Below are 16,411 nucleotides of genomic sequence, written 5' to 3' on the forward strand. Positions count from 1 at the left end.
AGGGGGCGGGGGCAAGGCAAGGGTACTTGGTTTTGTGCAAGTAGAAAACTGGCAACCCTATAGACAGGTGAAGAAAGGAGGTTACCAGGCATAGGAAACTGCATGAAAGAAGGAACAAAAGCAGGTAAGAGAGAGGGACACAAAAGAAATATAGAGAGAAGCTTAGGCTAAGAGTAGAGAATGAGGAGAAGGAAAGGAAACAAGTAAGGAATTAAGCTGCGGAAGGGAGATAACAGTGATCTGAGTCATAAGAGAGGGGAGTGGTCACATCTGGAGAGGTAGATCTAGGAGTGTCAATGTAAGGATATTGGTTAAAGCTTTACAAACAGGTATGCATGTCAAAGGACAGCGTCTAGAGGAAGACGTGGAGAATGCTAATGACAGACCTCAGAAAAAGACCTTGAAAGTAACAGGAAGAAGGAGGAGGAAGAAATTCCACTGAGCAAGATACTGAAGAAGCAATTAGTGGTAGGGAAAGTACCAGGAAAGCAGAGTCCTTAAAGCCTTATTGTACTATCTGGATTAATTTCTCTGATCATTTGTGCAAAATGCATTCATAGGTACTTTAACCAAAGAAGTCCCAGAGCATATGCAACTGGAATAGAGAAGCCATCTAAAGCACAACAGAGACTGAAGAGCTTCTGAGAACTTGCAATAGGATCAACACAGTTAAGAGGGTTGTTGGGGAACAGTAGGTTCAAAGAGTGAGTGAGGTTTAATATGGATCAGGTAGAAAGAGTTGAAGGAGAGGGCTTTATAAGGGGTAGCTGAACTGAATTCCATTAAATCCCATTTACCTGGGAAAAAATAGCGTGACCATGCAATCAAAGACCATATCATAATGCATATGTCATACTCCTATTTCCTCCTGCAGGACCATGTCCCTCTCTGCTCCTGTCCCATTCCCCTTCTGCTTCTTCCCCTTACTTGTCCTTCTCCCCCTCATCCCACCCTACTCCTCACGCTATTGCATTTCAGACAGGCAGCTTCCTCCTCCAAACTGCCTGGGTGCCAACATAGGGAGCACTGAGAGCACAGGAGAGAGAGAGTATTCCTACTCCTAGTTCTGGTGCCCAGTATCAGAGTGGACGTGGCTACCAGAATGAACACTTGGGAAAAGTCCTACTCAGCCCTTGGCTAGATTATACTCTGTGAGCTCTACAAGGATGGAGCACGCTCAGTGGAAACAGCATGTTCAGATAATGTTGTTGCCTGCCTCTAACAAATCTTTATTGTACATGTACAAACAGTGATTTTCAGAGATTTATAATTCAGCGAAGTTGGATGGATTTTCATAGGGACAACAAAAAGCAACTCTCTTGACTCCAGGGTGACCCATCTGCCAAATCTCAAAACACTGATCCAAAGCATGGACATGCTACAGCTAGTATTGCCAATCCTGAGTATCCAAAAAAAAAAAACGGGTCAGGTCCCAAAAAATCCTGAGACTGGTTTTAAAAATATGAGATTTAAAAATACTACTACGAAAGTTGGGGTTCTTTTTATTATTATTTATTTGTACTAACATAGTGCCTCGGAGCCCTAGTTATGCACCTTGACCAAATTGTGTGAAGCTCTGCACAAACACAGAATAAAAAACAATCCCTCATGTAATCACTTGACTCCAGGATCTGAGACGTTAAGAAAAATCACCTAATATCACAAGACTTGCAGTAAACTGCAAGAGCTGGCAATACCGTAGAGCTTCTCGCCAAAACAGCTGTAAGAATTTTTTAACATTGGCAAATACAATATATTTTCATTTAGCCTCATTCTCAGAAATAGCTGAACCGATTTTGTTGAAAGTTAAAACAACAAACAAAAACCCACCACCTTTTCTTTGGCCTGGAACAACCATCCACGATGGAATATTTCAGCCCAGATGCTTCACGTTTTTCAAAGTTATAAACAATTGAAAACAGGATCTTAAATAGTAGAACTCTCATTTTATGAATGACTCGTTAGATAAACCATTTTTATCTCTTGATCTACAAGGTACATGTGTATGTGCTTAAGCAGTGAGCAGAGGTGCCACACACTCAGAGTGTGTGTGTACTGACCTTCAGTAATTTATTTCACCAATGACAACAGGGACACTAACAGCGCGGTATGTACGTATAGTACTGTTTGATGTAGTGCAATCCATTAGCAAGATTGTAATAGGCACATTATGTATTCATTGAATGGTAAGAAATATACACATTATCATTATTAACTTACACATGGTACATACTGTAATTTTGAGATGTTTAATTTTATGAACACCTCAATTCCCAGTTAATTAATAAAATAGGGATTTTACTGTAGGGGAAAGTGTTACGCAAACAACTAGAGGCAGTGCTATCGGCTCTGCCCGCAATTACCATTTCTCACTTTAACATCTTTTTTTAAAGAACAGCTATATCACATCACATCCATAAAGGGAATCTTCTTAGAAGAACAAAGTAAATAAGAATTTCTACAGCACCTTCAGACCAAGGACCTCAGCCTGCCCACAAACATTAAAGAGGCTAGCCTCATAACACCACTGCAAGTTGGGAAAGTAAGTATTAATATCCCCATTTTACAGATAGAAAAGATGAGACACAAAGGAAGTAAATGATTTGCTCAAGGACACACAGAAAGTCTGGGACATAGTTAGCCAGCACCTCCTCACCCCCTGTCCTGTGCCTTAATCTCAAGACCCCTCCTTCATCCCATCCAGAACTGGTTGAGTAATTGCCTTCAGCTATAAATATTGGCTATATTAAGCGGTTGTCAAACTTTAGCAACCCGAGGACCCACATTTTGATTTAAAATTTTTCAGGGACCACCAACCGCCCACACCAGCCCTGGCCTGGCCCCTTCTGCACTCCTTCCCTGGTGCCACGCCCCTGCCCTGCCCCTTCTCAGAGGCCCCACCCCTGCTCACTCCATTGCCCCCCCCCTGTCGCTCCCTCTCCTCCACCCTCACTCACTTTCACCAGGCTGGGGAAGGGGTTTGAGTTCAGGAGGGGACGTGGGCTCTGGGAGGGAGTTTGGGTGCTGGTTCTGGGCTGGGGCACGGGGATTGGGTTGTGGGAGGGGGTGAGGGGCTTACCTCAGGATGCTCCCGAAAGCAACCAGCACATTCCTCTGGCTGTGGCTCCTAGGTGGGGGGGAGGAGCAGGAGGGCGTGCTGCCCCCACCCTGAGCACCGACTCTGCAGCTCCCATTGGCCAGGAACTGTGGCCAATGGGAGTTGCGGGGGGAGGGGGGTGCCTGCGGGCAGGGGCAGTGTGCAGAGACCCCTCTGCCCCCCAACCTAGGAGCCACAGCCCAGGGGTCCACGCACCCCAGTTTTAGAAATGCTGTGCTATAAGTATCTGAATTCTGAAATGAGGGATGCCATTGTGCTCAGTATTTTAAGTAAACTTTAACAAGAGGAATGACCATAACAAGTCATTTTCTTAGCCTTGCTGCTTTATGGTATGTTCATTTAAGCTTCTGTGTCAGAGAAAATTTCCTAAGCGTCGTTTAGCTACCTAGGACATGGGTCAGGGCACACCTAATGAAAATGCATAGTAGTTTTCAACTCTTAAGACACTGGTTCAAATTGGGAGATTGAACATGAGTTCGCAAAACTTATACAAGTTAGATCCCAGGGGACAGATTCACTTAATGTAGTACAGGGAGCATGAATTACACCTTCCTCTGATAGGTAAGTCCCAAGAACTCACCTCAGTGAGTTCCTCCTTCTAGCGACTAACCTCCGTGAGTTCCTCCTTCTAGCATAGTGAAGGCAACCAGCAGCTTCCTGCCAGGGGAACTGTGGCCCAGATCCTCAAATGTATTTAGCTATCTAACACCCATTGAAATCAATGGCAGTTAGCCACCTAAATAGCTTTGAGATCCAGGCCTATGCCAGGGTATACTGCTGGCATCAGCACCCTCCCTGATTTCTGTCACGATCACATACTCCCACTGACCAGCAGCACTCACCTTTTAGCCCGCACTAGCCCTCTACGTCCACCCTGCCATAAGCCAGTTGCAGCATTTTTGCACCACTGTCCCTTGGATAATTTATTAGTGCCCTCCCTCAGGTATTAGACCAGCAGAAGCCTGAATGGATCTAGCCCACATTACTGTGCATCAACTTATACTGGGGATACCAGCAGTAGAGACTGAAAGCAGTTCACTTTGAAAGCCAATTAAATCCTCGGCTACTCTATTAAGACTGCGCCCAAGAGTGTGAATTAGTGTCATTTGGGATGGTTGCCTACTAAAAAACATAACTGAAGGCAATCAGCTTATTTCACATAAAGCACCAAACTGCCATTAGACTAGAATTGTCACTACTAACCTAGTCCCAATTTGAACCAGTGCCTGAGAAGGGAAAAGCACTATATTTCCATGAGCTGTCCCCTGACCCATCCAGCACTCTGGGGAAGAAAGCTGCTCCTACAGGCCCTCTAAAAAGTTATTCTTTTCCTGACTCCTCTTGCCACTTGGCCCCTTGCATAGATTGGATAGTATTCTCCAGCAAGATGCAGTAGGGACACTACTCAGCGTGTTTTTATGAACAGTTGGCACTAGGGACTTCAGAGTGACTGGGGTTGGTACTGTCTCCTGATTCAGGCACTAGAAGTACTAAACGCGGGGTGCCACTTGAGACAGTGAAAAAAGAAAATATACAAGACAGTCCCTCTTACGTTCACCCAAGAGAACCATTATATCCAGCTTAGTGGTGTTGAGCCATCCTGTAAGAGATCTGGTGTTTCAGACTGATTTTTAAAGTGGTGACCCAAGAACTGCAGGCTCAGCACAGTGTAATCTTCAACACTGAATCCAATCCTGTCAATAAGGGCCAAATCTTCTCCTTGTGACATAATCTACGTGAACACATTGGACACTGGGGAGGCTATGTAGGCTGAAACAGAAAGGAGTCCTTCCTCTAGGCTGCTTCATAGCTGCTATGGATCTTTGGCTACAGTTGCTCCCAAACTGCTGTGCCCCATTAAATGGGAGTGAGTTAGGTCATGAATATGTGTAGTCCCCTGCACTGCAAACACCTCTTGTGTAGGGCCCAAGGAATCCCCATTGAGCTCTGAGGTGAACAGGGGGTGGGGCTGCACTGCATCGGACCCCTCCCTGATGGAACTAGACTGATTCCACTGCATTCAGGGCCTGATTTATCCCTAAGTGAATCATAGTATCAAAACTATGCCTGCACTTGCCATTCCCTGACTTCTCAGTAGAAATATAGATCTGAGAATCAGTGAGGCAAGGGAGGAGGGGAAAGTGACAGGATGTTTCTGAAATTGGCCCAAGGGAATTGAAAGTTCTGAATTAAGATGAGGGAAAAGATGTTCATCTTGCTTGGAAATTTAAAGTTAAAGAAGTATGTTATCTCCATCCGCTTTACTCTCTGTGAACAGCTCTAGGACTCTAAATAAAGAATACAACTGCCAATGAAAGTCAGGAACTTGAATATTTTATACAGCAGGCAGCATACACATTGGCATTTCTTGCAGTTAAAGCCTACCTTGGTTGAAGGTTTACGACTGTTTCCTGGCATGTGAAAGCCACGTTCTGGGTGTAGTCATTAGCAGACATTCCTGTTTTCCCCTGACATTCTGAGAATCCTGGCAATACATTCTCCTTCTCCTGCAGAAACCAACAGAGCACCCTGTCAGCACAGGCCTGGCTGATGTGAACATTTTGCTTTAAAAAAAAAAAACACACAAAAAACAGCTGAAGGAAACAAAGCTCATGGGGCGGGGGGGGGAGGGGGAAGAATGCTCTATACTGATTTTTTAAAGAGTTATTCCCCTGACTATGGTAATAACAAATGGATATCAATAACTATAAAAGGTCCCAAAGCACTGTCATTCTTCATTGTACAATGTTTTCTGAAAGCAGATTGTGTACGAAAAGAACCAATGGGACAAATCTTCTGTTTCTATTCATTCATTATTTAGACAGCAGACATCAATGTGCGTCCTATACTTACTGCTCAATATGTTTATCTATAAATATTTATATTTGATTCCAGATCATTCAATCAAATAACGAGAAAGATTTCTAGTATGGGCCCCATCTTGAAAACCCTGACTCACAGAAGTAATCTTGGTTCATATGAGTAAGGGTTTGTAGGATCAGCTTCCAAATTTGCAACTGATTTTTTCAGTTTACTAATTTACTTTATTTACTAATAAAAATCTTACTTTAGAGTGAGGGAAGGTGCGTGGGACGGAATCTGTTGATTCAGTCACCTTGCCATGGGGATGGTGTGTGTGTGTGGGGGGGAAGCCAGGTTGGTTTCGTGAATGGAATCCAGGACTGGGAATTAGGAAGGCTTGAATTTTAGCTCAGGGTCTCAATACCTAGCCCTGTGGACTTGAATTAGTCACGCAAACAGTCTCTGCCTCAGTTTTGTTATGTGTAAAATGGGGTAATAATACCTCCCTATCACACAGGGGTGTTATAAAGATTAGTAAGTTGATACAGTGTTCTGAAAATTTAAAAGGGCAGATAAATTTTTTCTTCTCCATTATTATTTTTCTTCTCCATTATTATGCTAGCAATTTAGGAATCTGAAAATAAATGTACTTTGTATAGTAACATGTTTGTTTCCACTGCTAAAGTATTTTACTTTGCTGCTGTTTTAGGGCCCAACCCTAGAAATCCACCGAATGACTTCAGTGAGACTACTCATGGAAGAGTTTACAGAATGAAGCCCCCTCCTCTCTGTCCAGGAGCAACGAAAAGGTACTCTGGCCCTTTAAGACCTCGTTCTCCTAGTTTTCTGGCCAATGTTGGCTATTCTTTAGCTCCCAGTCCTAAGCTAAGGGCCTGACTACATAGGCCTCTAAGTCCAACCCTTTCCCCTACCTTGTAGGGTGGAGGGAAAGAAATCCCCCTAGCTACTATTCCCAGCAATCTCACCCTACCCTCTGCGGGGGTTGCTGGGTCTGTACCTTAGGTCGTTCATTGCCAGCCCTTGCTGAGAAGTTTCTCAGGGTACTCCTCAGCCTCTCTGTCAGCTGATTCCTTCTGCCTCAGTGGAAGGCTTTCACTCCAGCTGTTGCTACTCAGGCAATTAGTCACAGGAGTGGAGGTAGACACTCTGTCCATCAACCAGTGCTTAATTTGTTCCAGGGCTGAGCCAGGAGTCTTGGCACCTCTAGGCTTGCCTCATCAGTTATAAAAGTAAAAAAAAACTGCTGGAGTCCCAGCAACTCTTTCATTACAAATGTAGCACTGTTATCAACCTATTTTTGGTGGTTGCCATGTAGGGTTCATATACCTCAGAGACCACTACTGCTTCAACAGCAAAAATGCCTGTTTTCATTTGCTTCTCTGTCTGTCCTGTGTCTGACACATTACCCATGAGGTTTGTTTAAATGTGCACTATATTGGGAACCCATCTTTACATGAACACATTTCTGTTCACACTGCTGCCTATTCAAAAACTACAGAATTTAAGGCAATTTCTAAAATGTCTCTGCTTAGGAGATACTCTCAGTGGATGTCCCTTTGAAGTTTTTTATGTTGAGGGATGAGTTCAACTGAGTTATTCCTGATTCAGAGTGGAGTAAGTGGGACAGGAATCAGGCCTCAAGTTGCTAATAAGAAGAGATTATACTTGTGGTTTCTACTTCAGGATAGAACCTCAAGTCCAAGAAGTGATCATTCAGAACCTGCAAGATCTACTGCCACTATGTTTACTGCAGCAGCCTAGGACACTATAACAATATTTTTGATTCATGTATAAGACGACTTTCGTGCATGCCAACTACCATTTGTTCTGGGCAAGATAATATGCTACTTGACTTTGATGGTGTTACTAAGAAACCTTGTTTGTTAGTTTCCTTTTTTAAAAAAATGTCTTTCAGAGCTTTATGACATAGATCCCCCTGTATTTATTTAATTTAGTTTAGCATTGAATGGATAATATTTTATCCAAAAATGGTAACAGAGATCCACATTACAGTGACTGGCACTTTTTGCAGCTGTTCCAGTTTTTCCATTATTAGCTAAACAAGATTTTCCCTGGGTTATATAAAATGATGATATACTCTTGGAGACAGAATAGGTCAACACAACTGTTTTAATTAAAGCTCAAGGTAAAAGCAGGCTGAACCAGTTCAGCTGACTCTATTTACCCCCAAACCTTGGGATGTTTTGTAGTCCTTGGGCAGAATAGGCATTTTACTATTATTTGTGTTACAACAGCAGTGAGAGGCCCCAGATGAGACAAGGACTGTATTGTGCTAGATGCTGTACATACACGTAGTGAGAAACAGTCCCTGCCCCGAAGAGATTACCATCTACATAGACAAGAGAAAGTGTGGAAGAAAGGAAGTATTATCATCACCATTTTACATAAGGGGAACTGAGGCCTGGTGAGAGTTAGTGACTTGCCCAAGGTCATGCAGTAAGTCTGTAGCAGAATTTGCACTTATACAGACATCTCCTAAGTTCCCGTGAAGTCACAAAACCCTCTGTCCTCCACTGTCTATGCTCCACCACTAGATTAGCTAGTTCAACCTTCCAAGGCTGAGTTGGACCATAAGAGTTCAGCACATGGGGAAGATCCTTTGTAAAGAAGAGCAAAATCTGTCCCCTTGTATAATTGTAAAAGGCTTCCCTTTCTCTCATAAGCAACCCTCAGCCATGCAATCTTCTCTTGGACTTCCTGGTACCACCACCATCAGTTTCAATTTGTTGTGACTGGGGCAATGAATTGAAAGGCAACAGAAACCCAACTTAATTCACTTAAACATGTACACATTTATTTTTTAGAATTTATTTCATTTTTACCCAGTAATTAAAAAGCACTGGCAGAATGGGGACGCAGCATATCAGGATGTTTTGTGTGTCTCTTCCAGAAGTTTTAGCTCATGGAAGGAAAAAGGAATATCCCAAACTGATTTATCTTCAGGTTTTTTAAGAAGAATGATATTTTCTGGTTGCCTGAATAGTGTGTCAAGTGTACAGCAAATACCACAGTAGTGATTACACAGCACTGTGTCTTCTCGGCAGTGACCAGAGATTTCTCTTTTTCACATGCCATTTACCACACGCAACATTCATAAATCTTAACCCAAAGATAAGGAGAAACAAATACATTACAATGAAATATAATACTATTGGATGCCCTTGACACACAAAGGTTGGATTTTGTTGCACTACAAAAGCACAATTCTGGTACAAAATTGCCTAAAAATCAAGTTTGTTTCTGTTAGGGTTACACCATAATCCTAAAATGATGTACAATATTCTTAGAAAGATGCAATTGGCTACTTATAAACCACATGTGTTCAGGACCTCGATTTTACATTTCACCTGAAAGAGAGCATCTCTGATAGTGCAGTGTCCCCTCCTGCTATTATGCTGAGGCTGTTTTATACAGACCTAGAGGGAAGAATGTCTTCTGCTGAACCATATGTACAATTTAACACAGATCTCCCATCCAAATCTTGAACTGGACCCACTTTCTTTGACTTATGAAATCTGATAGTATCAAAGCACAAGGTGTCATGGCTAAGTGTCAGTCAGGGTCTAGACACCCCATGGGGAGAACAGGTAGTTTGAAACCCCGCTCCCCCAAAAAGCAGTTGAATCAACTGATCATATACAATGTCACTGTGCTATAAATAAATATGACAACTAAGGCCTTTTATGAAAGCAGGTAATGTTCTGAACTTGACAATCATTATGAGATATGTTTACAGACTGTGGTTATGAATTTAAAATATTAGTGAATATATAAATGGTGCTCATAATTTGTGCTGTAACATTCAGCTCCATCTCACAGTGGGGTGGTCGGCAGTCAGGCAGGAGCCTGTAAAATGCTGTATCCCCTCTATACATTAGGGGGTACGCTGGGAAACTGTTCAAAGGCAATAGGTAACCTGTATTAGAGAAGAGATTTTACCTAATATAGAGGTGTAAAGCCTGAGGTTGTGTCTTTATGTTTATTTTCTGTGCAACTTGTATGTTTTGCTTCCCCTGCTATTTCATCTTTGAATCTATGATTTTTTTCTCTCAAATAAGCTTTTAGGGTTTGTGGTTTTTCTACCCCAAGCAGGTCTCTGGTGTGCAAATTATGAGGAGAGTATATGTCAGAGTGAGTCTTTTTTGCTGCTGATGTCAGGGATCTGATCCATAGCAGCACAGCATTAACACACCCAAGGTTACAGGGCAGGCGGTGACAGAAGGCCTCTTATTTTGGGGATCACCCAGACCAATGTCACAGGTGGTAAGATAAAAACAGCCAGGCACGGGAGGTGGTCCTTAAAAGGTTAATGGATGCATAAAATAGTGCATCTTGGTGTTTTCTGAACCTTTCAACTCATTTGCCTCATCCTCATCAGCTCATTTAAGGAATCAGTAGTGAATACCACGTTCACTTATTTAATTGCATTCTTGTGGTGAATTTAACACTAGCAAAATCATGTCTACCTGGTACTCTGTTAAAGTACTCTTTGCTCTTTAAAAGGTGAGAACACCAAAGAACTCCTAGCTCAAAGAGCAAAGAACTCCTGGCCCATGCACAGGTACCGTACACAAAGCAGGAGATTGCTGAGGCCTTCCTTCCTTCCCACTCAGAGACCTTGCACAATTGCAGTTGCTCGCTCTGAGTCCTGAACGTGGGACTGCTCCAAGCTGGCAACTCCCATGGGATGCAAGCCACTCCAAACAGGATAAGAAATAGGGAGTGTACAAATAGGTATCATTATAGTATTGCCTTTAAAAAGTTACAAATTGCTGCAACTGGTTTATATGGAAATCAAACAATGAAAATGTTGGGGGTGCACGACAATGCAAGGATCACCCTGGACTCCTCCCAGCAACATTTTTACTTCATGCAAGTCCTAGAAGGCCACAGGCAGGGTGCCCTGCCCATAGAAAAGGTTGGCCGGAGACAGAAACCACCTGCTCTCTCCTTCTCAGAGCACCCAGTTTTCTTTTTACCTCACTGATCAGTAGCTATGATCAAGTCATGAAAGATGCTATTAAAAATATATCTATGTATGGATGCAGAGTTAAAACCTTGGTGAGAATTTCATGCCTAAGCCACCCACAGCCGGTGTATATTGACATAGCTCCATTACTCAGTTCTCTGACTCTTGTGTGTTTAAAACCATAACTTTAATGTTGAATTAATAGAGGTGCTTTTGCATTAATGTATTTTTTCCATTTAATTTATACCAAAGTACCGAATTTCATGTAGCATCTGCATTTCTGTCTCTTGGGATTTGTGTCAAGTTACCATTTACTTTTCTTAGTCCTTCACCCTGACGATTAGACTGAGAAATAGGACTTATTTGCTCTACTTATTAGCTGGTGAGCTCAGAATCAGTAAAGAATTTAAAGGTGAATCATTTCATAATCCAAATTCATGTTAATGTGAATCAAAGATGAGCTACAGAGGAAGGGGATTAATCAAGAAAAGCAGACTTTGAATTCCAAAACTTCACTTCTTATATTGTCTCTCCAGATTATATACTGTACATACTTGATTTTGGTATTCCAATGGCCCATAACATTTGATTTATAGTAGATTAATACTTCAGAATCACTAAAGTGGCTCCTGGAAACAAAACAGATATAGACCATAGGAACCATTTATAGATCCACAGATTTTAAGGCCAGAAAGGACCATTGTGATGATCTACTCTGACCTCCTGCTGAAATCTGGCCATAGGACTTCCCTGTATTAATTCCTGTTTCAAATCCAACAGCTGTGCTTGAGCTAGAGCATATCTTTCAGAAAAATTTTCAATCCTGATTTAAAAATTTCCAGATATAAAGAATCCACCACAACCCTGGGTAGGTTTCTCCAATAGTTAATTACCCTCTCCATTAATGCACTTTATTTCCAGTCTGAATTTGTCTAAGTTCAACTCCCAGCCTTTGGTTCTTGTTATACCTTTGTCTGAGAGATTGAAGAGCCCTGTATTGTTAAATTTCTGCTCCCTGTGTAGGTTCTTATAGTCTGATCAAGTCTCCCCTGAGCCTTCTCCCTGATGCACTCAAACTGTTTGATGGAGATGTAAACTCACCTCCCTGTGCTTGATGCCCCTGCCCATATTCCCTAGAATGGATTTGCATTAAGGGAGAATAGGTTGTGATGCCACTCTGCCCGCCCCTTAGGCTTTCTGGTAGGTGGGGTTTATGTGAGGTCTTCATACCCTTACAGAAAAACATGTATAGATTTTAAACAGATGATGATAATTTCTGTATAACTGTTGTGAACTGTCAACTAGGATTTAATCGAGAATTATATACCAGCTATTGAAATCTACAGTACAGCTCAAAATGCCCATGGAAAGGCTATTATTCTCTATTAAATTCTTTGGTCTAGTTCTGCGTTATGTGCAAAGTTGTCTCTAAATCATCTTTATAGCAGGCTACAATACTCCCTACTAGTATATTTGTGTCTATCACATGGCATTTGTGTCTGTACAGATTCTACTACATAGTCCTCTTCACTCAGACATGTTATCACATTAGATTCTATATAGCGCTGGTCAAAATTTCTATCCACAGGAAATTCTGGCATTTCAAAATTATCAGAATGAAAAAAATCAAAGTTTTAATATTTGCCACAAAATGAAATTTCTGAAAAATTTTCTTTTGGATTAATAAAAATGTTTGGCTTTTTTACATTTTTGTTTTATTTGCATGCTTTATTGTATTATATAATTTTATATTATTTTAAAACAAGGGCTTAATAATAGTTTTTAAATTAAAATATAATATAAAATAAAAATTAATATACACATACTACAAACCAATATAAAATAATAATTTTTAAAACAGTCCTTTCAAAATAAAACTCAGAGGGCTCCACTCTGAAATGCTTTGTTTCCATTTTTTTCCTAGAAAAAATGTCATGAAAATTGACCAGCCCTAGCTCTATAGAATCTTTTAGGTTTCATGCTTCTCTCCCACATCTGTCCTTCCTGTTCAGTTCATAGCCACATATCCCAGAATCCCACTGATCTCTGAAATTTGTTCAAGTTTCAGCAATGCCCATTATGGGCTATATGTTCAAAAGAACTCAGGCTCACTTTTGGACATCTTAATGAGTGGCCAGATTTTCAGTAGTGCGCAATGCTAAACAGCTCCCACTGGCAAGAATGGGAACTGAGTGCTGAGGTCTTTCGAAATGTGATCACGTATCAAGCTCCATTGCCAGGTATTCTAGTTTGCTTTCCCACCTACCCCCATCCTTGTAAGTTTCTTGCATTGGCATATAAACATTTATAGATTTATTTTTGGCCATGTGCTATTTTTATTTTGCTCTTTAGTCTGACATCCTGTTACTTTTCTAGGATTTACCTCTGCCATTGCAACATGTCCCAGCACCAGTTCACCTGTAATTTCTGCCCTATTCTTTTATATATACAGAGATACCGCTCCCTCTACGCAGCCTTTCCACTACCATAGCCATGCATCTGGGTTTCCACTGATGGAAACTTATAGACTCTGGCCCTATGCACACAGATTGCTGTGTATCAAATAAGTGCACCAATTCTGTCCCTAACTCTCAATAGCTCAATACTTGTTCTGTTATTAAAGAGCTAAATTCTGTCAGGAGCAGCTCAAGGTGTTGTAACTGCTCAGAGCTTAGTAGCTACTAACACAGAGATGTGAATAATCATCAAATCTCTGGTATGTCAAAGCAAAATCTGTAATTAGATATTGTCATGATTTGAATAAATGCTTCTTTACGCATTGTAGGAGTGAAATTGGGGAGAGGATGTCATTAAAGGAACATTCTGTGTCAATAAAAATAGGGAATCACTTGAGCTAGAATGACAATCATTTTGTGGAGAGCATTCTCATTTTCATTTTCAAATGAACAAAATTAGGCAGCAGAGCCAGTCAGATGCATATTGGCTGCCTTGTGTGTACAGTTGTGAGCTTGCTGAGAGGCTTGGTGGTGGCAATATGTTTAGAAGGAGCCCCGGTGTGCACAGTAGCACACTGTTTCAAATCATCAGTCTCTTTCCCTTTTTCAAGATAATGACAACTTGCCATGTAAACAGCAGCTACTAGAAAACACCAACACCACTTTGTTTTCAATTTCAAGTAAAGCAGAGAGTCAGAATGGAAAGAAGCAGATTAGATACAATCAGTTACTAAAACAGACAAAGCGCTTTAGAGTTTGAAGGTTATAGTATATTAGAGCTCTTGACTTGAAAACCTGCCCCTGAACATTTCTACAAGCAGAGCCCTTACTTTTCATAAGCACTTTAAACAACAGCCTGGGTGCAGGTGTGCACTTGGTTCAAGAAAACAACAAACCAAACCTAGAGGCTCATGCAGCCACACTGGGCCTGCAGATGGGGCTTAGTGAATGCATATTCTCTTATATGAGAGTGAACTAGGAGTTTGTAAAATGTGCGCTTTTTTCCCAGAAAGCCTCAATCCAGCAAACTGTTCCATGTGGGCAGACTCCACTGAAATCAATGAGTCAAAGAGGTCTGCCCCTGGAGAGCTCATTGCTGGATCAGGGCCCAAAGTATAACCTAATCAGTGATGAGGGTACTTTAACTTCCTGTGATGAAGTAACATTTATTTTATGTGGGGATGAATCATATTCATAGTGCTAATTCTGTTCGCTGAGATACTGCATCAGTACTCAGTTCAGAGGTGGGGGCAGAATGATACCCACGCTTCTCACTGATTGGAAACAGGGCCTGGGGAACAGCAGGTATGAGTGGAACTCATCACTTTTTTGTTTCCCAATCCAAGCACTGTATCACAGGAAAACGTCATGGCTTATTGGGGGGGTTTCCCCTCCAGACTCAGGGTAGCAAGAAAAATAATTAACAAGAGGGTAAGAGACCAATCATCTCTCCACCTTACTTTATGCCCTCGTGATTAGCTGCTTTTCCTGATACACCAGTGAGAGTCTGTCTACCCTTTCTGGGAGAGTCACTCTCAGCTGCAGTGTAGACATACCCCGAGTATATTATTTTCACTAATTTTTCATACCTACTGAATGGGATAAAGGGATGAGATGTAACATCCTCCAGCCACCCTACCAAATATCTCCTAATAATTAAGAATTAATAAAACATTACAGCATTTAGAGGTTTGACATAGACCCCAGTTTAAATCTCTAGCACAAGCCACAAAAGAGAAAGATCTTGCCGTTATTCCAGCACATCCAGGAAATACAAGAAGATAACTCAGAAGGAGAAATAATTTGCACATCCTCACTATGGGCCATACTGTGACAACCTTACTCACAGCAGTGAGCAGTTGTGGATTCACAATCACTATGTCAGGGAATTCTCACTGATTCTGCATGATTCCCTTACTGAAAGAATTACTTCAACTGCAGTGTCACTTGTACCAGATACATGGCCCAAATCATTGTGGAGGTGAGTCAGAGCAGGGATTAATAATGCTATCATTTGCATCACTTTGCATTTAAAACATATTCCTGCTATGACACTGCACCATAAATATCTAGCAGAAACAGATCAGCTTTATTTTATTACCTGACTTTCTTCATGGTTTTTCCCATTTTCTAGTTTTGCAATGGTTTTGGGCTTTCTTAATTTTAAGTTGCCCATTCCAACCCGTAGTGTGCAGTCATGGGCTGTCTGTTCCACGTGCTGCTGGGTGTCTTGTAATGCTGGCTGGCTGTCCTCTAACACTGTAGTATTGTTGGGATAGTTTTCTTTGTTGTTTTCATCTCTAGAAGAAAATAAAACCAAAAGGTTTAAGGCAGGATTTTAGCCATCTCTCAGAACAATACTGAGGAGGACTGGTGCCAAAGTCTCAGTTTTGATATGTTAGCATTGCCAGGGTAAGGACATATATGAGCTAAACATTGTGTACATTAATAAAACAAGTCACCATTATAGTCTGCAGTTTATTATCAGACCATATGCTAAATGCATTAGTACACATTTGTATAGAGAGTAACTTAAGCAACTGTAATTTAGGTGCCTGTAAACTATGTGGCCTCAGTGAGGCCTGAGCTACACTACAAAGGTAGGTCGACATAAGTTGCCTTTCACTGACCTAGTTGTGCATACATCTATATTCAAATTTGTTTCTCACTGATGTAAGCATCCTGTTCCAGCAACACAATAACACCAGCTCCCCAAATGGCTTTGAGCCACGGTCGATCTACTGTGCTCGACATAGTGTGAGTGCAGACACCGTGACCTATGTCAACCCTAGCAGTCGTCCAGAAGCTGTGCCACAATGCCTGACACTGACTGCTATAGCCCTGTGTTCCTGGGGAGCAGAAGCCATCCCCCCTCCCTTTATAAACCCTGCATATTTTTGAAATGCCTTTTCCCGATTGCCCAACTCGACATGCACACCTAGCAGCTCTTCCTTCTTGTGTACAACTGCCCAACCAACCACGCTGATGCCACGCCATGCTTTAGATGAACATCTGGGCCTGTGG

General features: G+C 41.6%; 1 protein-coding gene across 1 annotated transcript in view; it reads right to left on the bottom strand.

Moving 5' to 3' along the window:
* FAM13C (family with sequence similarity 13 member C) overlaps nucleotides 1-16,411 on the bottom strand; it is a 227,882-nt gene that overhangs the window by 71,049 nt on the left and 140,422 nt on the right. The window contains exons 9-10 of the mRNA XM_074958796.1: nucleotides 15,489-15,687; nucleotides 5,504-5,625 (exon numbers count right to left, since the gene is read on the bottom strand). Coding sequence (XP_074814897.1) covers nucleotides 5,504-5,625; nucleotides 15,489-15,687 — 321 coding nt within the window. The remainder of the gene's footprint in view (nucleotides 1-5,503; nucleotides 5,626-15,488; nucleotides 15,688-16,411) is intronic.

Source organism: Natator depressus, chromosome 7, assembly GCF_965152275.1.
Source record: "Natator depressus isolate rNatDep1 chromosome 7, rNatDep2.hap1, whole genome shotgun sequence".
In the NCBI taxonomy this organism is placed as follows: Eukaryota; Metazoa; Chordata; order Testudines; family Cheloniidae; genus Natator; species Natator depressus.